The sequence below is a fragment of the Acanthochromis polyacanthus genome, chromosome 6 (assembly GCF_021347895.1).
Source record: "Acanthochromis polyacanthus isolate Apoly-LR-REF ecotype Palm Island chromosome 6, KAUST_Apoly_ChrSc, whole genome shotgun sequence".
NCBI classification, from domain to species: Eukaryota; Metazoa; Chordata; class Actinopteri; family Pomacentridae; genus Acanthochromis; species Acanthochromis polyacanthus.
The window spans coordinates 9,630,830-9,651,628 of NC_067118.1; the positions used below are offsets into that span (position 1 = coordinate 9,630,830).

A 20,799-nucleotide genomic window follows, 5' to 3' on the forward strand; every position below is an offset into this window, starting at 1 on the left:
CATTGCATGTAAAGTTTTTGCTGCACATTTGTGGGTGAAGAGGAAAATGTGGGTTTGGAATCTTTCCGAATAGCAGCCGGATCGGCCAATGAGCTAACGCATACGTTGGAGTTCTGACCAATCAGAGCTCTCGGTGGGCGGGACTAGGTTGCCGTCCGCAGTGGTTGTGGCAGTTAGCAGAGATGCAGGAAAATCGACGTAGTTATCTTGGTGAGGTTGCACTGGATTGGACGTGTTAGAGGAAGGTAAGCGGTTTTAAAGAAGAAAACCATGATGTGCTCATGACCAGGCATTGGGGTATTTCACGGACGTCGAGATAAGCGGCTGTGTATTCTGATGAGGCCGCAAATCTCTTTACTTAGCTGCAAATTGTGGAAAATTAGCGGTTAGCTGCAGTTAGCAACGGCTCAACAAAGATGGCGACTCCGTAACTGAAAGAGTGACGCAGTAAATAGAGGCGGGCTAAAGCTCGGCGTGGCGCCCGGTTAGAGTTTACCAAGGCGGAGAAACATCTCTTTAGGTTTATATCCAAAATGAAAATAAACTTTTTCCTTAAAATATATACGTCTTTATTAGTTCTGACATTTAATTTGTTCTCGATGTACGTAATATGTCCAAACTTGTCGTACAGTTGATGAACATTGTAACTGACAAGCAACCTGATCTGCTGCTGCTTGTTTAACGTTAGTGATGAATAACAATAATATTGATCTAGTCTGCATTGCTTCCACTGTTTTAGTCATGGTTTTAAATTTATTTTTACCTTTACATTCTGATATTGTGGCCAGTGTTGTGTGAATAGTATCAGTATATATTAACATCCCTGATCTTTGGACCGAATTTGTTTTTAAATAGGTGGATAAGCCACGTGCTTGTGTGAAATATAGTTCTGTATTATTCTGGTGTAAACTGCATTCATGTTTTTTATTGTAATATATGTTAGTAGTTGCTGTAAATCCACCGGCATATGAAATGTCTATCAATTTATTAATCCTTTCGTGTCTAAAATCCCAGAATAGTAGTCTTTGGTGATATTTTCAGTGCTTTTTTCAACCAGCTGCACAAAATGTTTGTATTTTTTTTAGTTTAATATCACAGATGTCTAAAACTTGACAATAAACTTGTACTGAAATACAGGCAAGTTTGCATTTTTGCTTCGGAAAATGCATGATGATAAATGCATGATTTTAGAAATACGTAGTTTGAGATGCTTACACAAGGGATTTTTGTGTTGTTTTGCTTTCAAATTCTTTATTTTCCTCTTTGTTGACTTGTCTGACTGTTAGTATGGTTATAGCATACATATTTAATGTCTTTCGGAAACATTTTGTTTATAAAATGCCAGATAATGATTTTAAATGATTTTCCATGACTAGGAGTAAAAAAAAAATCTAAGGGTTCTGTGTTCAAAATATAAGAAATTGGCCAAAATCTTTAGTTGATTCTCTAAAAGGCTGCACATTTCATTTTCCGACAATTCATTAATTGATAAGCGGTTTCTTTTCTCATTGCTAGTATAGCCGGAATCTCCATATCCTGTGCCTCAGTTATTATCTCTGAAATATAGTAAAATTATTCGTTGTGCTTTCCTTTTGGCCCAAGCCAATATTTTTGACCCACAGCACAACAGCTCTTCAGTTTTAATATAATAAATTCCAAGAATTTCGGAGACAAATTCTCACTTTGAAGAAGCTGAAACTGCAAGATTTTTTTGCTCAAAGATGTAATCGGTACTGCTAAAAAATCTAATGTGTCAATCATCTAATTGATAAATAAACTGTTGGTTATGTTTAGTAGTTAGTTTAGCTTTACCTTTCATATTTCATGTTTAAAGTGATATTTTAAATAGTCATTCCTGTTGTGTTTTCACTTTGCATAAGATGATACTTTAATTTCTTTTTTGTCTAAGAAAGTAAAATTAAGAGATTCCGTTTACGATCATCACTTTTGACCGTGTAACTGGTGCCATTTTTACAACTTTAAGCTGGAAAGCAAATAAAACAGCTGCTGATTGATTTTATATCATAGAAGTAACTGATTAATGGACAAATTGTTTGCGTTCATTTTGTTCCAGACTTGAAATGAACAGGATAAGAATCCACGTTTTGCCCTCGAGCCGGAACCGGGTGACCCAGACGGCCCGACCTCAGGAACCTCAGGGCTGCTCCTTCACACTGCGTCCATGTTCTCAGCCCCGTCTGGAGGGTCTGGAGTTCTGCATCAAACACATTCTGGAAGACAAGAATGCACCGTACAAACAGTGCAGCTATGTCTCTGCCAAGAACGGCAAACGCTGCCCCAATGCTGCACCAAAGGCCGAGAGGAAAGATGGGTGGGTGGAAAGTCAAAGTTTCATCTGCTTTGAGTTTAAATATGAACCTATTAAACCTCTGTCTTGTTCACTGTAAGAGTCAATATATAAGTTCAATCCCAGGAGGACAAGGTGCACAAATATTAGATATCGCAGCTTTCTGACATCTTTTTCCTGCTGTCTGTTCTGTAGAGTGACGTTCTGTGCAGAACATGCTCGCAGGAATGCCATGGCGCTTAGAGCTCAGATGAGAAAGGCTTCTTCTGGTCCGTCCCCAGAGACTCTATTATCTCAGCTCAGTGGTTACAACCGTGCAGAGACACACAGCCTGGATGGAGGACGCTCTGAAGGCAGCCGAGTTCTTGGTAAATTGCCATGTTCTAACCCAAAAATACTGAACTGAGGACATCTCAGTGAAATCAAAGAGCCCATATCATGCTTTTGGGTTGTTTTTCCTTTTCTTTTAGTTGAAGCTTTTTGTGCATGTAAAAGACAAATTTAGAAAACCCAAAGTTACCTAAATAGGTGACTTCCTTAACGGCCTGAAATTCTTAATTTCTCCTGTTATTTGTTTACGTTACCATGTGGCACATTTGTGCAAGTTTGGCCCACAAATAAGGAATAAGTAGCTTCCTTGCAGTCTGCCATTGTTTTCTCACAAGTGCTGCTTATTGTAGGGCTGCATCTCTTTGCTCAAAGGTCCAGGGTTATGTGATGCAACCAACCTTGCTTTGCTGTTGTCAAGCCAGCTGATGGATCAGAGCAGGCCCGCCATTTCAGGAGAGATACCTTGAACAGAAAGAGTTGCTGCAGTAATTTACGGTTTGAGGGCAAAAAAAAATGTGTGTTTGAACATTAAAGCATGTAAACATGTTCTGTCAGCCACCAAAAATGCGATCATAAGTCTGTAACTGTGTAGAATTTGGGCTTTTTAGTCTCATGTTCAGTGATGCTGTTGAGGCGGTTTCTGTATTGGAGTGTTGGTACATGATTGTGGGTGCGCAGTATGTTAGGATGTGTGTATAACTGTGATTTTAATGTTGAACCACTGCTCCGCTTTGTAGAGGAGGACAGTCTGAGTGAGGAGGAACAGGGACCTTTGGTACTAGACCAGACATGGAGAGGAGACCCAGACAGTGAGGCCGACAGCGTCGACAGTGATCACGAAGACCCTCTAAAGTAAGATAAGATAATCCTTTATTGCTCCCCACGTCAGGGGAAATTTCCATTTTTTACAGCAGTAACATCTTTCACAACAGCACTAAAGACATGCATAACAACAACAACAATAAATCATAGTCATAACAACAATATATGCAATATATACAAGGATGAAAATTAATAAATGCAGTATTACTACATTATATATAAGGGCAACATAAAATTGCTTGTGGAAAAAATGTAACTGTAAAAGTGCAAGATGCAAGCAGGAAAAAAATGGTTATGCAGATTTTACCATGGTTTGAAATGATGTGATAGAAGTCCGGTTTATGTTAGCATCCGTCAGTGATGCTGATGTAAACTGACTTATCCAGTCGTCTTTCAACTTTACTAAACTTACATTGTCATTTTATCCATCCACCCATTATCTGTACACCGCTTAATCCTCACTAGGGTCGCAGAGGGCTGGAGTCTATCCCTGCTGACTTAGGGCGAAGGCAGGGGACACCCTGGACAGGTCACCAGTTTAGCGCAGGGCTACACATACAGACAAACAATCACACTCACATTCACACCTACGGACGATTGAGAATCATCAGTTAACCTTTTTGGGGGAGGAAACCAGAGTACCCAGAGAAACCCCACGCATGTGCAGGGAGAATATGCAACCTCCATGCAGAAAGATCCCGGGAAGGCTGGGATATGAGCCGGGGGTTTTCTAGCTGCAAGGCGTAAGTGTTAACCACCAAGCCATCGGGCAGCCGCATTGTCATTTCATATTATACATATATTGTGGTGTCAATGACCGTATTCACCTTCTAGCTGAACAGTCAGACCTTCATTATCTGCTTTGAGGTGGATTTTTACCTCCAGAGCAAAAGCTGTGTCATAAAACCAGACTATCTGTGTAGCGGAAAGGTGTGTTTGTTTGTGAAACTGATTGTCTTTGACTATCAGTAACAGAGATAAAAGGCTGTGTAGTAGGAGAAGTCAAACCTACAACAGCCAGCCTGCTTACACTTACACTTACATCTTACACTTCCAAGTCTGCACCCCATGCTGCTGCTGAAGAGGCTTGACAACAGTTTGTAGTAGTTTAAAACACAGCGTGGATTAAAGGTCCCACTACAGACAACCTGGAGGAAATTAACCTATACTTCACCTAGATTTTTTTATTTATCACAGACTTGTGAAGCTGTTGCTGTGTCCCTTTCATTTCACGCAAAAATTCTGAGCAGGTTAAGTATGTTGTGTGTTCATGAAACTACTGTGACAAATAAGGTAACATCCGTATACATAAAAAAGAATCACAAGCTTTTTGGGTGTGAAGTTAATATTCAGGATTGTCCCACAGTCCACAGAGGAGCGTTAAAAGCTTCCTACAGCTGTCAGCAGTGTTGATGAAATGGCTGCAGAAAGATTTTGTGCTTCAAAAAAAGTCTAGCATGTTAGTGAAAGCATTTTTGTTTCTCAGTGATTTTTACACAGCCTTATTGAATTTAGCCCACATATACACAATGCAAATTATTTTTTGTTACTAAAAAATGCAAGTTATTTAGATTTTATTGTACGAATTTCAGAAACAACATGCACTAAGCCTGCACCATCGTTCAAAAGTTTAGGGACACTCAGGTAATTTCATGTTTTTCATGAAAACTCACACTTTTATTCATGTGCTAACATCACTACACAAGGGTTTTCTAATCATCAGGTAACCTTTCAACACCATTAGCTAACACAATGTAGCATTAGAACACAGGAGTGATGGTTGCTGGAAATGTTCCTCTGTACCCCTATGGAGATATTCCATTAAAAATTAGCTGTTTCCAGCTAGAATAGTCATTTACCACATTAATAATGTCTACACTGGATTTATCATTCATTTAATGTTGTCTTTATTGAAAAAAAAAGTTTTTCTTTTCAAAATAAGGACATTTCTAAGTGACCCAAACTTTTGAATGGTAGTGTATCGTACACTGTATGTAATTGTACATGATATGACCTTTATTTAAGACTTTGATGGTTTGGGGGGAACGCTAGTTGGACCTTGTTTGAAGAGTTTAGAAGAGCTGAGTTTTTTTTCCACTCCTGTGTATTTGCAGACATGCAGGAGTGTACACAGCAGAGGAAGTGGCACTAATCACTCGAGAAAAACTCATCAGGCTCCAGTCACTGTACATCGACCAGTTCAAACGCCTGCAGCACCTGCTGAAGGAGAAGAAGCGCCGATACCTGCACAACCGCAAAGTGGAGCACGAAACTTTAGGTAAACAGACGGCTAATTGCTCGGCTAAATGTGTTTACAGAATCATTTTCCTGCCTCTGTCAGTGATTATCTGTTTGTTTATGACAGGGAGCAACCTGCTGACTGGACCTGAAGGTTTGTCCACCAAGGAGAGGGAGAATCTGAAGAAGCTCAAAGCTCTGCGCCGGTATCGTCGTCGGTACGGTGTGGAGGCTCTGCTGCACCGACAGCTCAGGGAGAGGAGGCAAGCGGTGACAGAAGGAGTCCAGCAGGTGAGGAAGTAGGACAGCAAGTAAACATTTGACTTTAAACTTCTGTCAGAGAGTTAGTTTACCTCCCTTTGTCGTACTAGCATCTGACGGAGACACTTGTTTTATATTTATCTTACTTGTTCTTGTGATATCCATGTCTGAACTTCTGAGTGGATGCAAGGAATCATGTTTATCGCTTTAAACTTCAGAGCAGTAGCGGAGACTAGGGTGAAATGAGTTGGTTTCTGCTTGAGGTGTCGTTACAGTGGAGGCACAGCGGTGATGTGTAGAAGCAAAACATGTACATATACTTCAGGATGTGAAGCATCCCTGGGAATAATTGATTTGGATCTAACATAAACAGTTTTTAAAATATGACTTTCCAAAAAAAAGTGTTTTCTTATCTCAAATTGCCCCAATTCAGTGAGACTGACGTTTGGTAACCAACAAGAAAATCATTGTTTAAAAAATCTTCAAGGTGATGTTTTTCAATCAGGTCTTTCCACATAAAATCAGCCAAATCTGAGAGATTTTTACCCTACTGCCTCAGAATCAGCTGATTTTTTTCTTGTCTACATTTACTTTCATGTGTTTCATGAAGCCAGGCAGGATTTGTCTTCATGCTATGAGTGTTTTCGGAGTTCTGGGCGCTTGAAGTACGTAGAAGTGGGTCCAAATTTCACTTTTTGATGCCTTTTTTCATCGTTTCTGGGCCTTGGGACTTCGTCAGCGCAGCAGATTAGCAGATTTTTTGGAGCTAAGGAACACATCTGATTCTGTCTCTGGGGTAAATTGAGCCTATGGAAAAATATATTGTGGTGAATTGTGCCATCAGTTATGTTGAAGTAGAATTGAAAATTTTATACCTCATATAATGCAAGATCTGTTTCCACTTGTTCATCCAAGACCTGGTGGGCAGATCCTGTTCTCTTGAACCGTGTTCTGATTACTTATCATTAATTTTTGGCCATGACTGGCTTCACAGTCATTCTGAAGTCCTGCCGGTCCTCCACTGGTCTCAAAATCAAAATGTCACATCATTTTGGTTGTAAAATGTAAAAATACGATGTAGAATTACAGTAGTGTAATTATTTTACCAATAATCATAGGTGGCTCTACTAACCCCACTGCTAGGTTTTTTCACAAAAGTGCATCATCCAAGCAGCTTACAGCTAACTTCATGCTAACATTTAGCCTCACATTGTTGTTCACTACCACACGAACATGTGTGAAATAGTTTCAGACGTGTCAATAATTATTCAGACGCAACGTTCTTAAAACAATAAACATGAAAAATCAACTTTGAACAGCCAAAAAAATGTTTTTTTAACTAAAATGTTCTCACCTCTTTCTCCATGTGCTCCTTCTCTTCACTAGGAGAGTATAACAGATACCTCTTCAGAGATATTTGATCACACGACCGATTTATTCCATGGTTTTCTAGAAACAAGGGGCAGCTCAACTAACCCACAGGCTCGTCTAACCCCGCTCTCTCCTATGTTGTACAAAAATCCTGGTCACTTTGGATGATCCTCAGATCTAAATAATAATAATAAAACATTATTATAATAATAAACAGGAGTTGTTGACCATGGATCCTTGTTTGTTTACTTTTTTCTCCAGTCTCATTTCAAGGTCCCTGTATAATTTACATGAAACAAAGTTCACAGAGTTCTTTGACAGACAAAGCAAAAGCAAAATATCTAAAAGGCAACATAAAAACACAAAGCCACACAGCTTGGTAAAGCAAATGATGTAAAAAACAAAAACAGAAAATGTCAAGATAAATATATACAAGCACAAGCTATAAAAGGCAGTCAAAATAACAAGTCAACATCACATAACACCAAGTCCTGTGTTTCCTCTAGGATTTTTTCCAGCAGCAGCATCAGGCTCTCTGACCTGCTGCCTGGATGCTTCACATGATGTCTCTTTCAAGGCTGCGCTCTCACGAGTAATTAACGCTCCGTTAACCCGACGTATCAAAGAGTAGCTACTGATCAAAATAGTTATCTGTAGTTTACCTTGGTGCTCGTGAGTACCTGAAACAATACAAGATTGCTGTGAAGGTGGAGATGTTCAGTGGTGTATTTGCCCCAATTAAAAAAAACAAAATTTGAAAAAGCGGTGGCTGGGATTTTAGCAGCGGTGGACCGCCACTCCTAAATGAATGTAGAGGAAACCCTGAAGTCTGTAAAAATGGGTTTGAAGAATTTGTTTTAAAGAGCTACAACAATAAGGATGTTGAGCAACAGTGGAAGCTCAGAAAGTTTTTATTTCCATAAGAGAACATTTTGTGTGTTTTGCTGTAGGGCAGATGTGTCCTCAAGTATGTTGATTACTACAGTAAATTGGGATATTACGTACTTCTGGTGTGGACGTCGTGTTTAAAATTTTTGAGTGCAGCAGAATATAATTGAGATTTATAAACTCATCACATGAAGCTCTACAGGCAGAAACTTCACTTGGTTTTCTTCAGCTGGTTTCTCTGACAATTTTGTGGAAAGCAGGAATGATAATGTTCCTAAAGATGGTTCTGGTTTGTGAAGGTTTTACTGTTTAGTGTCATGATGTTTTCTAACACTCACTGTTTTTTCTTGCAGCCACACACGAGAACAGTGACCGAAAAATGCATCTCCTTCGTGGAGGGAATCCGATGCACCAATCCCTGCCTGCCAATGGCCCGGCACTGTGTCTCACGTATCCTCTGAAGTTTTAGTTTGAGTGGAATCTGCTCCAGTACAAGAAAACCCCCGATTTAGAGAACATTTCTTTTGAGTTAAATTTCAGCTGGAGCTCTCTGCTAATTTGAACTCGTCACTTTGGCCCCAATCAAGAGCAGCAGCTTGCAGTAGCTGTTACTTTCAAAGGGTGCCTACAGAAACTCCTTCCTGTGGTCTGTTGATTTTTCCCAGAGTTATAAAGGGGCTAATCAGTTCAGTTGGAAGGTACAAAATCTGTTCACGACCTACTTTCACTGTAACTCAAAATCACCCAGAGGAGCTTTACATATTTTTCAATCAGCAGGGTTTACTTTTCCTTTAATTGGAGAAGAACAAAATAGTTTTATTGCAAGTACAGAATTTTGTGTTCCTCTAAATGCCAGTTCAGCTGGATGCTGATAAAATCTGAGGTCAGACGTCAGCGCTGCATTTAGAACAAACCCTGCAAAGAATTTGTGCTGAGACAGAAATCAATAACGCACTGTACAAAGCCACTCAGGCATAACAGGAACAGCTTTGTGTTTAGTAATAATTACAGTAAGACTGCTGTACTAGGCAAGCTGTGAGGCTAAAGCTTCCTGTTACAATATCCAGATGATAGCATTTAGGAGCGTTTTAAGGTTGGACACGTTTCTATTTGTGTTTTGTTGTTGTGCTTGATATACAGTACCGTTCAAAAGTTTGGGCTTACTTAGAAATGTTACATCAAAATGACTTTAATCTGTGTGTCTCATTCCATAATTTGTAGCAATAAGATTCTGTAAAAGATCATAACCTGTTATTTATCTTTTTTACTGTGTATGGATGAGTCTGAGTGTATGTTGCACACTGTCGGCTGCTGGACACCTGAATTTCTCCTCTGGGGATTAATAAGGTATCTTTATCTTATCTCAAGATTGAAGACGATTAAAAAAGCCAACATTCCCAAACATACAGTACCGTTCAAACGTTTGGGGTCACTTAGAAATGTCCTTATTTTTGAAAGAATAACAGTTTTTTTTTTTCAATTAAGATAACTTTACAATGATAAATCCAGCCTAGACATTGTTAATGTGCTAAATGACTATTCTAGCTGGAAACAGTTGATTTTTAATAGAATATCTCCATAGGGGTACAGAGGAACATTTCCAGCAACCATCACTCCTGTGTTCTAATGCTACATTGTGTTAGCTAATGGTGTTGAAAGGCTCACTGATGATTAGAAAACCCTTGTTCAGTTATGTTAGCACATGAGTAAAAGTGTGAGTTTTCATGGAAAACATGAAATTACCTGGATGACCCACAACTTTGTGTAGATTAAAGGACTAACTGATTATTTGTTGGTGGTTAAATTAGTTGCCCACCAGAAAATCTAATTTCTCTGATTCCAGCTCTCTTAAATTTGAGTATTTTCTGTTTTTCTAGGAGATTCAGAAGAAAGCTGGATTTCTCTTTCAGGTTCGTGAAGATGTTTGACCTCCCATCCAAGAGGCTTCTTCAGTTCCTGGTTGAGAGGTGAAAGGTCTAAAAGAGAACTCCAGTTACTCTCCTCTGAATACCGTTAACAGGATGACTGAGAATCTACACAGACATATTTTCGATACTCCTCTGTAACAGTAAACTGAATGTTTTTGGGTTGTGGACAGAACAGGACAGTCGAGGATGTCATTTTGAGCTTTGGGAAGCGCATTTTTCCTACATTATATAAACCAAACAACTTATAGAACTCAGAATCATCAGTGGTTGCAGCTCCGTTTGTTTGTGTGAATGTCTTCTGTAATTCTCCTTGACAACCAGATGCTCAGACATCTACCAGGACAGCAACCAGGTGCTTTTCAAAATGTGTCCGGGCCTGAAGGACGTCCCGTGTGATCGCACCGTTCACATGGGCCAGTCCGACGACCCCCGCTGCCCCCTCCACCTCACCCTGCCTCCCCCCATGTACCAGCCGGAGCAGGAGCCTCCGCCACAGGAGCAGTTCACCCCCGCCAGCAAAGACATGTACCTGAGTGCAGCAGAGCTTCAGCCCACCGAGAGCCTTCCTCTGGAGTTCAGCGATGTGAGTAGAAGTAGTAAAGTACAACACGTCATGTTGCTCACTTAGCATCTTGTACACAGTCGCTGGTAGTTTAGTTGCTTTCACAGCTGCTGTAACCAACTCTGGTGTGTTTGCCTCTGGTTTGTTTGAACGGAGGTAAAAGCTGTCAGCTGAAGAGGGTTTTTCCAGGAGTCTTAGTGGAGTTTCCACTACAGCAGAGGATAGCTATGCTGGTTACGCTGTCTGGCTGCACATGGCCTCTGTTTTCACCATGTAAAACGATTACATAACACCAGACTAGCAGCTGGTTTGGGCCTCAGACATACAGCGAACATCTTCCTCACTGAGGCCACATCTGCTGGAGTTACATCTTTCTGCCTTTGCTCAAAAAAAACAACGTTACCTCGCTTCCTTTGGACTAATCAGAGCAAGTTTGGCTTTTTAGGAAAGCAGCCTTGAAGAGACAGGGGCTAAAATGTAGGGTTTCATTCAGAATATGAGAGAGCAGTGTACAGTATGAGGGGAAAAATACATTTAAATAGAGTATATTCTAGTAAACTACAAAAAAATAGACTACTGTTCAAAAGTTTGGGGTCACCCAGGCAATTTCATGTTTTCCATGAAAACTCACACTTTTGCAGAAGGGTTTTCTAATCATCAATGAGCCTTTCAACACCATTAGCTAACACAATGTAGCATTAGAACACAGGAGTGATGGTTGCTGGAAATGTTCCTCTGTACCCCTATGGAGATATTCCATTAAACATCAGCCGTTTGCAGCCAAAATAGTCATTTACCACATTAACAATGTCTACACTGGATTTCTGATTCATTTAATGTTTTCATTAAAAAAAAACTTTTCTTTCAAAAATAAGGACATTTCTAAGTGACCCCTAACTTGTAAATAAACCTAAGTGGACAGAGCGTTCTTTGTAGCAGCACCCAGACTCTGGAACAAGCTCCTGCTCGATAAGTGCACCACCACTGACCTGGATCTGTTTAATCAAAACCTTTCTGTTTAAAATGGCATTTAATACTGAGCGGCGTGGTGACCTGTCATTTTGATTCATACGTGCTAACGTTTAGATGTTTGTTTTAATGTTGTTTTATCGCTGTTTATTTTTTTGTTTTATTTAGTATTTTAGTGCTGTTCCTGTCACTGTGAAGCACTCTGGTCACCCTTTGGGCTGTTGTAAAGGGCTCCATAAAATTGATAGATTGACCTGTAAATGTACGTAATGGGAGAGTTGTTTAGCTCCTTTCATTCCTTTATTCTTTCTATTCTTTCTGACGAACAGTGCATATTAATGAAGGTACAATCTCATACACAACGGTGCAGTAAATTATCTGGATTTAGCACAAGGCTAATTTCCATGTGTTGTCCCACACATTAAAATAAAAACACACGGGGTTACAGACTTAGTAAAAAATGATGATGCATTAATTCTGGCTGGGTTAAAGCTACCCTAAAGTGCTGTTATTTTAGTAAAGTGCTTTCTAGGCAGAGCCTGACATAAAGTCCTTAGAGTTAAAGTGTCTGATTTTCTCAGTGTTCACAAGTTTGATTGTCAGTGAGTCATGTCTTATACTGTCTGTTAAACCTGACAGAGGTGGAGCTTTCTCTGATAGCTATAGGTAAAGTATTCCTATGTGTGCAACCTTTAATAGATAAGGCATTCTGTGTAAAGTAGCATTTTCTAAATTTAACTTCAGTCACCCCTGGTTGTCTGACCTTGTAGTAATAATATTTCCTACTAACAGCTCTTTGTACCTCCGTAGCATCTACTTGAATCTCTGCAGGTTGGAGTTTAGTTTCACTTTGCTGCTCTTGTTTTTACTGATAAAACAACCTTATTTGACATTTATTGATTGCTTTCGTTCATAAATAACTGCTGATGTAAACCAACACCCTTCTACTGTCGCTGCTTCACATTGAAAACATGGTGGGTCATTTTTTCCGTTTAGTAATCAGAGACTCATTACCTCGATCAAAACAGACCTAATCAACAGATACGGACTCATTCTGCTGAATCTGGCTGTCGGCGCTGTTTTAAATATTGCCGGGAGCAACAGTGCAAACAAACAGCCACAGTAAGGTAAAAAGGCTTTTACTGTGTTTGATGACCAGCACACCTGTGGTTCAGTTTGTTTGTGGGGTGAAAGCACCAACAGAAATGTGTCACAGTGGATCTAATTATGAGTAATTAAAGCAAAACTACTATTAAATCCATCTGCTAGCCCTGTTACATACAACTACAGGAAATAATGCCTGTAAATGTGAACTTTCATAAGTCAAAGTGTCCTCCATCATGTGTTGGTTTAGATTTCTTGTATATCCTCATTAAACAGGACCTGGATGTGGAAGGAGACGGGATGCAGGGTCCTCCGTCCCCCTACAGTTCGACACAGCTCTGGCCCTGGAGGACCAAACCATCAGAGCCATCGCAGAAGCTCCGATGGACATCCTGACCGGAGACGATCCAGACCAGGTGGACCACGATCTGTCAGAGAGGGATGTGGACGCCATCATGGACGACCAGGTTAACAATTTAACACTTTGTTCTGTTTGGTGCTTTTCCACTAGTACCTACTCCACTCCACTCGGTTTATGTCGTTTTCCATTACAATTGAGTACCACCTCATCGTTGGTGGAGTCATTACAGCACGACGGCTCGGCCACAGAGTTAGCATTGATGGCTAACTAGCTAGCTTATTGTCTGCATACAGGAGACGACGATGTTACTTTCAAAATATACTTGTTTGTTTAAAGTGAGCTTACCACCAATGGGATAAGTCACGTTAAAATTTCCTGAAGTCACAAAACGCTCACCGGTGAAGGAGTCGCTCTCGTGTTGTCACTCCCTGTCCAATCAGTGGCCTGCACTCTGTAGACGTCACGTTATCATCTCGACTCAGCTTGCTGGGAACCCTGGCCGAGTAGGTACTAAAGTAGTACCTGATACTACGTCCTAATGGAAAACCTCACACACCGAGTGGAGTAGCTGCTAGTGGAAAAGCGCCATGTTGGTGGTTCTGATACAACAAGCTACATGGGTCTAATAAAAGCTGCTTCAATCCCTGCCAGACTGTACAATATTAGTTATCAAACTGTCTAATTATGCAGTGGAGAAAAAGATGAACCTGAACGTTGCATCATTTTGAGTTGAAGTGTTTATAGAATATTTATCCTCTTCAGCCTGGTCAGTAATGGAACCTTTCATGGCAGGATTTCACTGTAAGAGAAGAGGAACAACATTATTTGACTGGATGCAAATTAGAAAATTAAAATGATGCTTTGAGTTTCTTTTTATTTAAATAAAAAAAATTCCCTTTTTGTGTTAAAAGCTCTACAGAAAAGAAACTGTGTTACGGGAACGTAAAGAGGAACTTTTACTGTGAAAAAACAAATTATTTTGAAAGATATCCGCTTTATTTGTTTAACCCCACTCACATTTCTATTTGAGTCGTTTTAAAAGAATCAGTATGAACATGAGCAATAATTACAGAAAGGAAAGACATGTTTCACTCACAATATGAGCACCTGAGATACGTTTAAATACATTTTGTTCTCTTCACGGTCAGCGACAGGACGAATGATTTTCAATTGAAAACCTCAGAAAAGGAGAAGCAGAAGGAAAACTGGAACGACAGTCCTGTAAAACAAGTATAAGTTAAATACTGTAGGTCTTCTAGCAGCGATGCCTGAGAGGTGTTTGATGAAGGCGGCTCAGAGAAGCAGGACTTTTAACGAACAAAGTGACCCGGTTCAGCCTGTTTAAGAAAACCAGACGAGCTCAGACTAGTTTACTGTTTACTGTGTGGGATGGGCCAACACAGTCCATGTTAGCAACATGTTGATCTTTTGTTTGTGGGTACATCTATATTAAATGACAACATCCTATGTTGCCGTGATTTCTGCCACAAATTTTTTCAAGATTTTATCCGTCAGAAATGATACGACTGAGCAGCCTTGGCGCTCTCAGTGCTTCTCTTGTTTTTATGTGTGATGTGTCAAAATAGACGGAAACTTTTTAACAAAGCAGCAGGATTTACTCTGAGCTTCTTCCTGTCAGGTGGTGTCAGAGGTGGTCGGAGGTGAAGAGGACGCCACCGATAGTTCGCTCCAAGACACCGACTCCGCTGCAGCCGACGCTCCCAGATGAACAAACTCCACGAAGGACTTTCACTGCAAAACTTTAGAATGAAACCTGTGATCAGAGCTTGGTTTTGTTGTACAGATGAGGCCCCAGTGGAAATACTGTAGGCACAGTGGAATAAAACAGCAACACCACTGATGTTTGAGGCAAAAATGTAAATAAATTAGCAAATTCAGTCCTAATAAAACACTGTTTGAATGAGTAGGAGTCGCCCACACTCATTTATTTATTCCTCTTTTCTTTCCTGTGTTTTGAAATGAAGACGAGTCAAGAAATTTAATTTCGGAAAACAAGGAGCTAAAAGGGCAGCAAACAAGACAAGTGTGCAGCTGTCGAAGCAGAAGATCACCAAATAATATTAGAATTAAACATGTAGATGTAGTATGTGGCGAAAAGATGCTGTTTAAGCTCAAAACTCTAGTTGGAGTGAAGATATTTGGGTTGGAATAAATGTTTGTTTTCTCCCCAAACTCCAACAAAACTACACTGTAAAAACCCGGCTGCATTAGAAGTTATTTATGCTTCATTTCCACAAAAATTCATACTGAATAGTGCTTAAAATTGAGGTAATTTCCATTAAAATGACATTTTCAGGCCTTTTTCAGGGATTCTTCAGCCTCACACATTCATCTGTTACCCTCCTCTGGATGAATTTATTCCCAGTTAATGCATTTTTGGAAGTTAAACTACAAACTCCGGCGGGACCAGTTTTTGTGTCAGTTTGTGTAATAATTTCAAAAATGACAGATTTCTACAATAAATCAATTTAGGGAATTTGTCGAGTTTAGACACTTTATAAGTCGCTTAAGTCAGGTTTGTGGGATGGTTTGGACAATTTTTTCAGCCAGGTATAAGGAAATTTGGGTCATTTTAAACCAGTTTCAAGTAATTTTGGACTAAATCTTTAGCCATTTTACACAAGTTGCATCATTTTGATTGAGTTTTTGAACCATTGGAGAATCACTTTGGATGTGTTTTTGGAACAGTTTGTACACATTTTTAGCCATATTTTAAAAGGTTTGTGCCATCATTTTAGATGAATGGAACAAACCTTCCAGTACTGGAATTCTAAAATCATGTTAGAATTAAACACATAGATGTAGAACCTGGATAGAATTTGCTGTCAAATCTGGAAAGTTGGAATAAAATTTTCTTCTTAAACTCCTGTTTTCCAGACACAAACCTACGCCGTGAACAGCCGGCTTGTTAAAAAGTGTAACTCAGGTTACAAAAATACTTTTTGAGCCACTTTTTAAAGATCTTGAGCCATTTTGGACAAGTTTCGAGTATTTTTTTGACAAGATGCAGGTAATTTTGGACAAAAATTTTAAGTCATTTTTGAGAAACTGCATCATTTCAATCAAATCTTTTTTCCACTGGAGGATTTGGTTAGTTTGGACACTTTGGAAGTCACTTCGAACAAGTTTTTTGGGACATTTTCAGACCTTTGTAGTGGAATTTATTCCAATTTCATGCGTTTTTTCATGAGATAAGCTGCCTTAAATCTGCCTCCCGGTGCCAGAATATCATGACACTCTTATTTCCACAATAAATCAACTATTTTTCTGATGCATTTTCTCTCCAGAAGTGTTTTCAGTGCTCAGAGGATATCTTTAAGGTTTTTCTCAAGGATGTGTTGAAGTTATGTTTGACAGCATGGGACAGCCGCTGTAAAAAAATACTTTATGAGCCATTGTTAAAGGATTCTGAGCCATTGCGGAACAAGTTTTGAGCCATTATTGTCAGAATTCGAGTAATTTTGGACAAAAATTTTGAGCCACTGGTGAATATGGTCAGTTTGGACACTTGGTGAGTCACTTTGTGGACGTTTTTGGGCTGTTTCAGAGTTTTTGAGCCATTTATTACATGTTTGTGCCAATTTGAAAAATGTTGGAATGATTTTGAACTGAATTCAAGTAATCTTAACTTCTTAAGTTCCATCATCAAATCGTTGAGCCACAGGAGAATTTACTCAGTTTGAACAATTTCTATGTCACTTTAGACAAATATCTGTGCCATTTTGGTCAGAGTTTGTGTAATTTTGAATCAATTTCAAGTAATTTTGGTCAAATGTTTCAACTATTTGGACAAATGGCACAAATCTTTCAGCTGTGGAAGTTTTCTATCAAATCAGAAACTAAAGTTACAAAATAAACACAGTTTAGAACTCCAGTTAGAGTGTGGGGTGGAAAAAAATGTGTTTTTTCTCCAAACTCCTGTTCTCCAAACACAAAGCTAGTCTGTACATAGCATAGAAATGTGTAAGTCAGGTTTCATTTCCACAGAAATTCATCCAGAGTTGCACCTACAATCGACGTAATTATGATTAATTAAAAACGACATTTTCAGGCCTTTCCAGTGGAATTTATTCCAATTTCCTGCATTTTTATGAGTTACACTGCCTTCAAACTCCACCCGGTGACAGAATAACATGACACTCATATTTCCACAATAAATCAACTATTTTCTGATGCATTTTCTCTCCACAAGTATTTCCAGGGAGCAGAGGATATATTTAAGGTTGCTGCAGCTCTTTAAGTACATGTTGAAGTTATGTTTGGCAGCGTGGGACAGCCTCTGTAGAAAAAAAAAGGAAAAAATTGGGGCGGGTAATGCAATTTCATGCAATGACATCACTTTTCCTCCAACCCAAACAGAGATCCGCTGCAGGGAGGCGAGGAGCCGCAGAAATGAGCCTCTCATAGATGTTTGAGGCGGAAAAGCTCCCAGATTGTGCTCTCTAACCACCATGGCACGACTGCTGCAGCTCCACACCAAATGAGGTGAGTCCAAAACGACGGTTAAGGCGTTTTTCTGGGGCTGAAATGTCCGCTCGGCCGCCTGGTTTTCTGCAGGAATACCGACACTGCACGCTGGTTCATTGTTTAACATCATCGGGGAAGTGGAGCCGAGTGCGGATGTGCGGATAAAAACGTGTCCGTGCCGCTTTATTGTGGGTTTTCATCCGCGTTGTGGTGCGTTTTCTGCGGGGAACCTAAAGGGCGTAGCGGCGGAGTCGGAGGGGACCGGTGTCGGTGCAGGTTTGGGGCTTTTTTTCGGGCCCTGTCCCCAAGAAAAACCCGACATTTTCCCGGATCCTTCCAGCTCCAGTCGGACCAGCTGAAGACATGTCAGCTGAGGAAGCCAGAGCCTCTAAAATGAAGCAGATCCATCAGTTTGTGTTGCAGAAGATCCAGACTGATGCTCTTCCAGCAGCAGCAGCTTCAGATGTTTCTGCAGCAGGATGCAGTGCAGGAAAAACACCCAGTTTTATCTAAGAAAAGGAAGAAGTTTAGAGCATTTCTGGTCTGCAGATGATTTCTTCCACACAAAAATAGCTTCTTACTTTGCACAAAGATGCTGAAAAAAGGTAAATTTAACTGAAGTTTGTTGCTTTAAATGCGAATTTAAGGTTGTAACTTAAAGATATTTAATTATTCTGGCAGTTTTTCAGAGTAAAAATTTCCATATCTTCATAGTTTCTGGATTTTTTGCCTAGAAAGAAGTAGATGTGATCTAAAAACACTTTCTGTTGCCTGTCAGACACATAAGATTCTTATTAAATGCAGAATATTTACATTTTTCTTTCATAATGAATCACTATCATAATGAAATCTGAGGAGTTTCTGACACATAAAAGTATCTTATGTCAGATAAGATCAGAAATATCTGAAAACAAAATTCAGAAGAGAAAACATCTGATCTGTGTAACGGATAAACGCCTTCTGAAACACATTAAACGGACAGAAATGCCGTATTTTCATCGTGTGTTGTGTTCTTTTAATCATGCACGATCTTTTCATGGAAGTAGTGAAAGGAGACGTGTTACTTTACGTTTTCTATCACAGATTTGCTCAGAAATTTAGCTAAAAATGTCGTTAGATTTGATGCAGACAAACACCGTATATATCATGTAAAAAGTCCTTAAAGGCCTCCAGAAACCATGAGCTCATGTTTGAAACTCTGTCACTGATTAGTTTCCTGAGAAACTGTTTGCGATGAGAGGAATCAAGGTCAAGATGTGTTTCAAACAGACAGTTAAAAACCAACAGGTCAGTGCTGCTTTTGTGTGTTTATTCTTCATTGGTGACTACGTTGCCCACAATGCATCTCTAATGGTCAAGGTGGGAGATTCAGGTGTTTTTACAGGTAGAGGCTGATATAGGATTAAACTGCTAGCTGCAAGCAGAGATTTTACATATTTAATGTTCTGCAGCACCTGTCAGCACAAAGATGCTGGAAAAAAAGGAAATTTAACTGAAGTTTGTTGCCTTAAATCTGAATTTAACATGTGCGTTTGTGAATTAGTGTATAAACAAATCATTGTCCATTTGGAACTTGAAGATTTTTGCAGTTTTTGAGAGTAAAAATATTCATCTCTTAATAGTTTCTGGATTTTTCACCAAGAAAGAAGTAGATGTGAGACAAAAAACACTTTCTGTTGCATGTCAGACACATAAGATTCTTATTAAAAGCAGCACATTTGCATTTTTCTGTCATAATGAATCACTTTTGTAATGAAATCGGAGGAATTTCTGGCACATAAAAGTACTTTATGTCTGATAAGATCCGAAATATCTCACTGGGTTGTAGCTGAACACAGAAGAGAAAACATGTGACCTACGACATGCAGTCAAACACAAAAACCATAACAGATTTGTTACTCCGTCAAGGAATGCGGTAGGGCTGGACCTGAATATTCAAATATTTAGTCGTCGTAGCGATATCCGAATAGTAATTTTGAGATCCGAATACTCAGATTTCTATCTACCAACTCTGACGTCACGCTTCACTTCGCCCATCTTAGTAGACACAGGACAAAAGCCAAAGACGGATATCCATGCTAATGCTAACAATGTCGGACTCCGACGATGAACACCCTGAGAAGAAAGATCAAAGTTCTCAAAAATGCCAATATTCGGACATTCGTCATTAATTGGGCCCGAATATCCAGAACCCAAAAAATTGCTATTCGAACCAGTTCAAGAATTTGGTGGAGTAATGTGACGATTGGTGTAGGTCTGTCTGTCTGTCTGTCTGTCTGTCTGTCTGATACCAACCTTACTCAAAAACGGACTAATAGATTTGGATGAAATTTTCAGTAAAGGTCAGAAATGACACAAGGACCAAGTGATTTGATTTTGGCAGTGATGCAGCCTATAGTCTGGATCCACAGATTTGTTAAATATTTCTGTATCGTGAGATAATGGCATGGTGTCACTGTCACTATGACAACAAGTGAACACTACATCAGCTGTCTGCTGATGATTGTGATCCTGCTACAAATCCACTGCTGTGGACTTATCAGGACTTATCCTTTGGAAATTATATAAGAAACTATTGATTAAATTGTGGGGGTGTTTCTGAGTCCCATCAATTCTCGCCGCATGCTACATATTTAGATGAAGTGATTCAGTATCCGTACATTATGTACACATGTATAACACATGACTGTATTCAGTGCAAGGTCATTTTGTTTGTGGGCTCATCTATATTAAATGGACACTTTCTATGTTGCTGTGATTTCTGATCATCAATAATTAGGCAAGAAATGCTGCATTTGTAAGAAAAAAAACCAAAACAAACATGCTGCATTTCTGACAATGCCATCCGGGGGAATGAGCAGCCTTGGAGTACTGCGCTCTGAGTGCTTTTCTTGTTTCGGATGCCTTCTTCTTCAAACTCGTCTCCTTGTGCAGTGATACTCTGCTCCCAGTGCTCCTGCAACAGTCCAGCTTGAAGTCCTGTTATGTGAACATCTGCTGAATCTGTTCAAGTAAGTCAGAGCGGCAACTCTTACAATTGAAGTCCAGTCAAATCTGTGGAGCAGGACGGGTGGAGAGCGGCGATTTTGATGCTGTGGGCAAATTAAAATGCGTTTTCAATGTGTGGGTGTTCTTTGGCAAGATGGTGAGCTCCACAGTTCAGGTTGTT

General features: G+C 39.7%; 2 protein-coding genes across 2 annotated transcripts in view; both read left to right on the forward strand.

Annotated features, from left to right (window-relative positions):
- Positions 1-131: 131 nt before the first annotated feature.
- On the forward strand, positions 132-15,067 carry kansl2 (KAT8 regulatory NSL complex subunit 2). Its single transcript, XM_022202785.2, is given in 11 exon segments — positions 132-245; positions 2,075-2,332; positions 2,504-2,676; positions 3,376-3,490; positions 5,575-5,738; positions 5,826-5,989; positions 8,572-8,668; positions 10,476-10,729; positions 13,058-13,103; positions 13,106-13,248; positions 14,782-15,067. Coding segments are annotated over 10 exon segments (1,497 nt in total). The 5' UTR covers positions 132-245; positions 2,075-2,081; the 3' UTR covers positions 14,872-15,067.
- Positions 15,068-17,513: 2,446 nt separating this feature from the next.
- nckap5l (NCK-associated protein 5-like) overlaps positions 17,514-20,799 on the forward strand; it is a 63,093-nt gene continuing 59,807 nt past the window's right edge. Inside the window, exon 1 of the mRNA XM_022202786.2 lies at positions 17,514-17,648. The gene's annotated coding sequence lies outside the window, so the exon portion shown is untranslated. The remainder of the gene's footprint in view (positions 17,649-20,799) is intronic.